Genomic DNA, 9,507 nt, shown 5'->3' with positions numbered 1-9,507 from the left:
AAACAAAGGAAGTGATGTCATTCCAGTAAGGAAGCAATAGCAACAATATTAAGAGTGTTCAACTTGAAAGTTCAATGGCCATAAAATAAAGTAATTTTTCATTAAACTGAGTGCAATTAGGAACGTGAACTGCAGAGTTAATGCAATCACAGTGAAAATTTCAATAATTTTCTTCCCGGTAACATCAATCTTAAGACACCTGTGGAAACAGGAAGCTGCTAGAGAGCAGGAATGTCAAGAATAAGAGCAATGGCCGTGGTGTCAAAGGGCCTGAAATTATACATCACCATCCACATCTCACAGAGGAAAATTGCATCTTTCAGTGCTCCTCAGAGGAGGTTCACTGGACACAGACACTTCCAAGTGGTCAATGTACAGGGAATAGGTGTCTGAGCAAAGATCAGTATGGCTTTCCTGGCATCCATAGTGCAGTACTCTTTACACAAGAGCTGGCAGGAAGATGCAGGTTCCCAGAGACACTTTCTGACTGTAGGAAACAGGGGTTTGTAGACACAATATAGTAGCTGCAGGTCCATATTGATAGCAGCGGTGACTGCATGCACAGTCTGAGTATGATGGAGACAGATAAAATTCCAGTTTCAAGCAGGGAGCATGTCAGGAAATCCCATCCCTAGCTGAGGAACTATTTTCAAATGATGGCTGCTGGGAGTGGAAGATTCAGTTATCCTCAGTAATGGGGCCCCTGAGAGGTTGCCGGTGTCCACTAGATGGCGGTGTATCCATGCATCACTGGCAACAGTTAGCAGATTCATTGATCCAAGTCCTAGCATTGGGCTACTAAGTTCCTGGACATCAGAAGAGGTGGAGATGGGATCCTAGTAGCAAAGGGGGCAGGGAGTCAAGATCATGATTGGGAAAAACAGAGAGACAGCTGACCTGAGCTAGTGGGAGCTCAGGGACTCTGGACTGACAGCTGGAGCCCTGCATGGGACCCACCTATGTCCTCTGAATGCTGCTGACACTTGTGTCACTTGATATGTTTGTGGGACCCTGGCAGTGGGACCAGGACTTGTCCCAAGTGCAAGAACTGGCTTGGGGGATCCCAAACCCTATGCTGGGACACCTTGCTCAGCCTTGAAGCAGTGGTTAGCTATGCTCAACTTGGTATGCTACACTTTGTTGACTCCCAATGGAGGCCTTAGCTCCTCTGAGGATTAGAAGACATGGTGGGGGGGTGAAGGATGGGAGTGGAGGGCAGGAGAAGTAGAGGGAAGGGCAAGTGAGCTTAGTATGTAAAATAAAAAAAATTGAAAAAAAAAAGGATAACAAATGAAATTGAGAGGCATGAGCTGTGTACTTTTAGAAGAATATCATTAGTTCCCTCGTTAGATTTCTTTCCGGGTATGTTTTCTGAGGTATTATGAAGGGATTTTACCCTGGATAATTCTAAATTAAAATGACCCCGGATAGTTTCATGTGGGATGAAGGGATCGCACCAGGGAATATGTCTCCACAAAATCAAACTGGAGACCAGTCTCTAAATCACATTAATAACTGATGATGCTGTAAGAGTGTCTAGCAAACTATGGCTGATCCATCCCCTGGGCAGGTGGTCCTGATGAGTATTTGAAAGCAGGCTGGGCAAGCCCTGAGACATCAAGGCAGGAGCTAGTGTGTTCCTCCATGACCTCTATATCAGGCCCTGCCTTCAGGTTCCTGCCCTGTTTAAGATCCTGGCAAAATCTCTAAGTGATGGAATGTGCTGTAATTTTAAACTATAATAAAACATTTCTACCTCAAAATGCTTTATGTCATGATATTTTATCTCAGCAATTGAAGCCATCACCAAGACAGGACTGACACTCAATTCAGGTTTCACTTTTTTAATGGTATGTAGAAAGATCCTCATTTGTTTTGTGCTTTATTTTATTTTGGTTTCATGGTCTCCCTCATCTTTCGAATAGAATGGATTCATCTCATAGGAGTCGGGAGTCAAATGTTAGTTATGGGAGGCCAGTGATATCATGGAGAATTGTTGGTCAGGAAGACTAAGGCAGAATGGAACACAAGAAAGGTGTTCTGGTTGCCTTCTGTACAGCATGATGGCTATACATCCAGAGGAGTACTATCTAATGGAGAGAAGTAAGATTTTTACCATCAGTGAACAGGAAACACATGATGGCTGCATGAACACACCACTTACGTCTAAGCAGTGCACATAGCTTTCAGTATTTTTTCCTACCAAGTCCAGGTGTGTTATATTTATGATGTACAGAATGAATTTAGAAGCCTCAAACAGTTTTCAAAAGATCTAATGGATGACACATAAGATTAACCATGTATAGTAAATATTTATTGAATAGAAGAAATAAATTAAGAATAACCATTTGAAAATTTAAAGGAAATATAAAAATCTATGGTTTAAAAATAAATTAAATCATGTAGATAAACAAACAAGCAGAAGAACTAATAAATAAATTAAATGAATAAGTAAACCAACAAAAAAATAAAACATCTGAATCAATAAGCAAATGTGCTTACAGATCAACACAATATAACCCAATATTAGGATAACTATCCAGGCTAGTTTGATATCAAACTCAAAGAGTTCTTGGAGAAGGCCAAATCTGAGCAGTGAGGTGCAGGATCCCAGCCCAGGAGAGTCCTCTCCACTTTGGCTCAGGTCTTACTCCTTCTCCTCAGTCAGTCCTGCCAGAAGCTTGGCTGAGGAAGACAGGGCTCTCCTGACTTCTGCTCTGACCACCTCCCAGGCACAGGGGCTGTGTTTCTTCTCCTTCAGGTAGACAGTGATCCTGTGGAAGTAGTTTCTCACAGCCACCAGGGAGTCTTCCTGGCTTGAGGAAGGTTCCTGCACCTCACCCTGCTCCATCAGACAAGCTTGCAGGTCTTTGAGCTGCTTGTGGAGATCAGTGCAGAATGTGTCTAGGAGGCTTGTCTCCCAAGCAGCAGATGAGTCCTTTGAGCTGAAGAGGATCAGGACCTGCTGGGTCAGCTCCTGCAGGACAGGGATGGCTTGGGCCTTCTGGATCTGCTGGGCATCCACCTTCTCCAGAGGGAATGCAAAGTCCATTCTGTCCTTGAGGCAGGAGAGAGGGGAGAGTCTCCTCATTTGTGGCAGGATTGTGGAGGCTCTCTTGTTCCTGAGGTGATGAGTCTGAGGCAGGTCACATCCCAGACAGCAGCTTAACCAGTAGTGCATCACCACCAGGAATGTCAGGAGGACACAGGGCGTGGCCATTGTGAATGTTGCAGATGTTGCTGGTCCTCTGGGCTCTGTGGTCCTGAACCTTCTCCTCTAGGTTCTCTGAAGTCCATTCTGGCTGGGTCCATGTGACTTAAATAAGAGAAAGCACTAGTTTCCATTTTCTGATTGCCCATCCATTCTCTCCCATGTACATTTCACTTTTTTTCAGTCATCCCCTGCTTGTTTCTGCCCATTTTTTCCCACCCTTTTTGTTTTCAATATTGTTTCCACTGTCAATGCTCCCCCTCAACAAACCTTCTCTAGAGTTTTTTCCTGAAAGAGATTATGGTTGATATTTATATTACAGATATACCTTTCCTGTGTGAAATCACTCACTTGTAAAGCATAAAACCTTACCTCTAATATTTGGCCTGGAAATTTCTTGAATTTCATGCCGCAGGTGAATTTTGTGCTTCATATTTATTTCTTAATATAGCTACATGAATTGTAATGTCAATTTTGTTTCAGCTAATTTTTTGTCAGTCTACTGGTGTAATTTGAAACAATGGCACATGTGAAATTCTTGTGTATGTTGGTTAGGGTTGCGAGGTTGAGTAATTTCATTCTAGTTGTCTTAATACACTTGAGTTCTTAAGTATATGAAGGATCAAATTTGGTTTGTATTGTATATTAGGTATTTATTGAATGATCATTTGATGGTTATTATGGCACAATCAACAAGACTTTCCTGATCAAGACTGACATATTCATGTTGATCGCTGGAACTCATGGTCGGAGCAAAAACTTATTCATGGAAGTTGTTCTCTCATCCCACATCTTTTCTGTACAAACACATATACTCACAAAACCTCATTAAATGTATCATCTATGCTTTGCTCCAAGGAAAGGTTTTGGCATTATTTTGGCACTGTTGATGTCCTCTGACCTTAAGATGGAAAGGGATGCCGTCTTGGCCTGAGGGTTTCGTGAACTGTTTAGTGTTCCAGGAGACCATTTGTCTGAAAGAAGACCATTCCGGGCTTCTCTATGGTATAGCCATTGTGACTTCTACTTGTAAAAGAGCGTCTCTGAAATTTCTCTTTGTCATGGACCAATTTTTTTAGCCTTGGAGTTGTGCTTCCCAGTGCCTTCCAAGTCAGGATCCATGGATACATCTCCCTTTCTGCAAAATATTCCCCTATCTAGGATTTTTCGACTAACAGCAATTACCCAAAATGGAATGCACATTCTTTCTAGCTGTGTCTGAGTTTAGAGACTGGGATCCCTGGTTGCTGCCTTTTCTCTATGTGCCCTGTGACTTCTTCAGTGGCTTTTGAGTTGACTCACATGCTCTGCTGCACAGTGGTACAGTATCCTCAGCCCTCTTCTTGTACCCCACTCCTTGAGAGTGCTCAACATACCTTGATGACATCAGCACTCACACACAGTGTGGTGTTTGCTTGGTTTTGGGGGTCATAACTCTTAGAAGAATTCTGCTCTCATTTCAGTGGATTCATTAGAAAGGCTTTTGTGTTCAACAGTGATCATAGTGTCAGGAATCTCCAGAGTGTGAGCAGCAGAAGACCCTGTGATCTGCAGTGATGTGTAAATGTCCCAGTTTACATTTGTAAAAGATAAGTATTTGTGGTTTTTCCAAAATCTAGTTTTGTGATCAGTAGTTTTTACTGACTGCTGCTATGCCTGAAGTTAGGAGTTGGAAATACAGACCAGAAGACACAGTGATAGCAGTGCCTCTGATTGTCTATTAGGTACCCAGAAGTTTGAACTTACAGATATTTATGAAGTTTTACTTTAGTAGTGGATACTGCACAAACTCTGTCTTTGTCCATCTGAAAATTGAGCAGAAGAGCCTTGAGGGATTCCATCACATAGAAGTGTTTCAGTGCTGCAATGTGTACAATTTTTCCTTTATTTTTTCTACAGTGATGGAGGCTCCATGGTGGATGTCATTTCTGTTTTGATTTTTCATTGCATTGAATATTTTGTTTCTTTTTTCCACTTTCCTAGACAGAAGATACTGAAGTTGTTGGTGGCATTGAACTGAAATTGTGGTGTCACTTGAAATGAAATGAAAAGAAGGAAGTGATGTCATCCCAGTGGTGAAGCAATAGCAACAATGTTAAGAGTGTTCAACTCAAAAGTCCAATGGCCATAAAATAAAGTAATTTTACATCAATCTGAATGCATTTAGGAAAGTGAACTGCAGAGTCAATGCAATCACACTCAAAATTTCAATTATTTTCTTCCCAGCAACACCAATCTTAAGATACCTGTGGGAACAGGAAGCTGCTGGAGAGCAGGAATGTCAAGAATAAGAGCAATGGCCATGGTGTCAAAAGGCCTGATTTTATACATCACCCTCCATATCTCACAGAGGATAAGTGCATCTGTCAGTGCTCCTCAGAGGAGGTTCTTCTGGCAATAGATGACTGGACACAGACACTTCCAAGTGGTCAGTGTACCGGGAAAAAGTGTCTGAGCAAAGATCAGTATGGCTTTCCTGGCTTCCTTAGGGCAGTACTCTTTACACAAGACCTGGCAGGAAGATGGGGATTCCCAGAGACACTTTCTGACTGTAGGAAACAGGGGTGGGTAGATCAATATAGTAGCTGCGGGTCCATATTGATAGCAGCTGTTATGGCATGCACAGTCTGAGTATGATGTAGACAGGTAAAATTCCAGTTTCAAGCAGGGAGGATGTCAGGAAATCCCAGCCCTAACTGATGAACTATTTTCAACTGATGGCTGCTGGGAGAGGAAGATTGAGTTATCCTCAGCAATGGGGCCCCTGAGAGGTTGCCCGTGTTCCACTAGATGGCGGTGTACCCATGCACCACTGACAGTAGGAACAAACTCAGTGAACCAAGTCCAAGGAATGGGCTGAGCTCCTGGAGATCAGTAGAAGAGGGGAAGTTGGGACCTAGTAGCAAAGGGGAAGAGGAGTCAAGATCATGATGAGGAAAACCAGAGAGACAGCTGACCTGAGCTAGTGGGAGCTCAGGGACACTGGACTGACAGCTGGGGGACCTGCATGGGACCCAACTAGACCCCTGAATTTTGCTGACACTTTTGTGGCTTGATCTGTTCGTGAGGCCTCTGGCAGTGGGACCAGGACTTGTCCCAAGTGTAAGAACTGGCTTTGGGGAGCCCAAACCCTATGCTGGGACACTTTGATCAGCCTTGAAGAAGTGGGGAGCTATGCTCAACTTGGTATGCTACACTTTGTTGACTCCCAAGGGAGGCCTTCCACCCTCTGAGGAATTGTTGGGTCACGGGGTTGATGCCGGTAAGGTGAGGACCAGAGAAGGGGAGGGAATGACACCTGGGCTTAGTATGTGAAATAAAAAAATTAAAATAAAGAAAAGATACCAAATGAAATTGAGAGGGATGAGCTGTGTTGTTTTAGAAGATTTGCATTCACTTCCCCTTTTAGAATTATTTCAGGGTATGTTTTTTGAGGCTGTTATGAAGGAAATTTACCCTGGATAATTCTAAGTTCAACCTGTCACCAGATAGGTTTATGTGGGAAGAAGGGATCTCACCAGGGAAGATGTCTCTACAGAATCAAACTGGAGACCAGTCTCTAAATCATTTTAATAACTGATTACTGCTGTAGGAGTGTCTAGCACACTATTGGTGATTCACTCCCTGGGCAGGTGGTCCTGCAGAGTATTAGAAAGCAGGCTGAGCAGGCCCTGAGGCATCAAGGCAGCAGACAGTGTGTTCCTCCATGACCTCTATATGAGCCACTGCCTTCAGGTTCCTGCCCTGTTGAAGATCCTGCTAAAGCTCTCTCCGTGATGGAATGTGCTATGATTTTAAACTATAATAAATATTTCTACCCCAAAATGCTTACGTCATGATATTTTGTCTCAGCAATTGAAGCCATCACCAAGACAGGGCTGACACTCCATTTTTTCTTTTCTCGTGTCTCACTATTTTAATGGTATGTAGGAAGATCCTCATTTGTTTTGTACTTTATTTTATTTTGGTTTTATGGTCTCCCTCATCTTTGGAATCCAATCGAGTTCATCTAATAGAAGTTGGGAGTCAAATGTTAGTTAAGGGAGGCCAGAGAGGTCAGGGAGAATTGTAGGTCAGGAAGACTAAGGCACAATGGAACACAAGCAAGATGTTCTGGTTGCCTTCTCTACAGCATGCTGGCTATCCATCCAGAGGAGTACTATCTAGAGGAGAGATGTATGATTTTTACCATCAGCGAAAGGAACTACAAGATAGCTGCACCAACTCACCTCTTAAGTCTAAGCAGTACACATTTCTTCAGTATTATTTCCTACCACTTCCAGTTGTGTTACATTTATGATGTACAGAATGAGTTTAGAAGCATCAAACAGTTTTCAAAAGATCATGTGAATGACAAATGAGATTAGGCAGGTATAGTAAAAATTTTATTGAATAGAAAAAATGAATTAACAATAAAGGTTTGATAATTTAAAGGAAATATAAAATTCTATGGTATAAAAAATAACTAAAATCATGTAGATAGACAAACAAGCAGAAGAACTAATAAATAAATTAATGAATAAATAAAACAACGAACAAACAAAACATCTGAATCAATAAGCAAATGCCCTTTACAGATCAACACAATATAACCCAATATTAGGATAACTATCCAGGCAAGCTTGATGTCAACGTCAAAGAGTTCTTGGAGAAGGCCAAATCTGAGCAGTGAGTTGCAAGATCCTAGTCCAGGAGAGTCCTCTCCACTTTGGCTCAGGACTTACTCCTCCTCAGTCAGTCCTGCCAGCAGCTTGGCTGAGGAAGACAGGGCTCTCCTGACTTCTGCTCTGACCACCTCCCAGGCACAGGGGCTGTGTTTCCTCTCCTTCAGGTAGACAGTGATCCTGTGGAAGTAGTTTCTCACAGCCACCAGGGAGTCTTCCTGGCTCGAGGAAGGTTCCTGCACCTCACCCTGCTCCATCAGACAAGCTTGCAGGTCTTTGAGCTGCTTGTGGAGATCAGTGCAGAATGTGTCTAGGAGGCTTGTCTCCCAAGCAGCAGATGAGTCCTCTGAACTGAAGAGGATCAGGACCTGCTGGGTCAGCTCCTGCAGGACAGGGATGACTTGGGCCTTCTGGATCTGCTAGACATCCACCTTCTCCAGAGGGAATGGAAAGTCCTTTCTGTCCTTGAGGCAGGAGAGAGGGGAGAGTCTCCTCATTTGTGCCAGGATTGTGGAGACTCTCTTGCTCCTGAGGTGATGAGTCTCAGGCAGGTCACATCCCAGACAGCAGCTTGACCAGTAGTGCATCACCACCAGGAATGTCAGGAGAGCACAGGGCCTGGCCATTGTGAATGTTGCAGATGCTGCTGGTCCTCTGGGCTCTGTGGTCCTGAAGCTTCTCCTCTAGGTTCTCTGAAGTCCATCCTGGCTGGGTCCATGTGTCTTAAATAAGAGAAAGCACTAGTTTCCATTTTCTGAATGCCCTCTCAGTACTCTCCCATGTACTTTTCACTTTCTTTCAGTAATTCCCTGCTTGTTTCTGGTCATTTTTTTCTCGCCATTTTTATTTTCATTATTGCTTCCAATTTTAGTGCTCGCCCTCAACAAACCTTCTCTAGAGTTTATTCCTGAAAGAAAATGTGATTGATATTTATATTACAGATATACCTTTCCTGTGTGAAATCACTTGTCTGTAAAGTGTAAAATCTTACCTCTAGTACTTGGCCTGGAAATTTCTTGAATTTCATGCTGCAGTTGAATTTTGTGCTTCATATATTTCTTAATATAGCTACTTGAATTGTAATGTCAATTTTGTTTCACCTAATATTTGTGAGTCTATAGGTGTTATATGAAACCATGGCACATGTGATATTCTTGTCTATGTTGGATAGGGTTGCGAGTTTGAGTTATTTTACTCTAGTTATCTTAATACACTTGAGTTCTTAAGTATATGAAGGATCAAATTTGGTTTGTATTTTATATTAGATATTTATTGAATGATCATTTGGTGGTTATTATGGCACAATCAACAAGAGCTTCCTGATCAAGACTGACATATTCATGTTCATCCCTAGGACTCATGGTGGCACCGGAAATCTTATTCATGGAAGTTGTTCTCTCACTCCACATCTTTGCTGCACACACACATATGTTCACAGAAACTCATGAAATGTATCATGTATGCTTTGCTCTAAGGAAAATTTTCGGTGTTATTTTGCCACTTTCAGTGTCCTCTCACCTTTAGATGGAAAGGGATGCCGTTTAGTGTTCCAGGAGACCATTCGTCTGAATGAAGACCATTCCGGGCCTCTCTGTGTTATAGCCATTGTGACTTCTACTGTTAACAGTGTGT

General features: G+C 42.6%; 1 protein-coding gene and 1 pseudogene across 1 annotated transcript; both read right to left on the bottom strand.

Annotated features, from left to right (window-relative positions):
• Positions 1–2,647: 2,647 nt before the first annotated feature.
• LOC143271673 (interferon alpha-12-like) lies at positions 2,648–3,220 on the bottom strand. Its single transcript, XM_076563559.1, has one exon. It carries the CDS (start codon positions 3,218–3,220, stop codon positions 2,648–2,650), a length of 573 nt encoding a protein of 190 aa, XP_076419674.1.
• A 4,711-nt stretch (positions 3,221–7,931) lies between these two features.
• On the bottom strand, positions 7,932–8,501 carry LOC143271672 (interferon alpha-12-like; annotated as a pseudogene).
• Between the last annotated feature and the right edge of the window lie 1,006 nt (positions 8,502–9,507).

Source organism: Peromyscus maniculatus, chromosome 2 (genome assembly GCF_049852395.1).
Source record: "Peromyscus maniculatus bairdii isolate BWxNUB_F1_BW_parent chromosome 2, HU_Pman_BW_mat_3.1, whole genome shotgun sequence".
NCBI lineage: Eukaryota > Metazoa > Chordata > Mammalia > Rodentia > Cricetidae > Peromyscus > Peromyscus maniculatus.
This window is presented reverse-complemented; position numbering and strand designations above follow the sequence as displayed.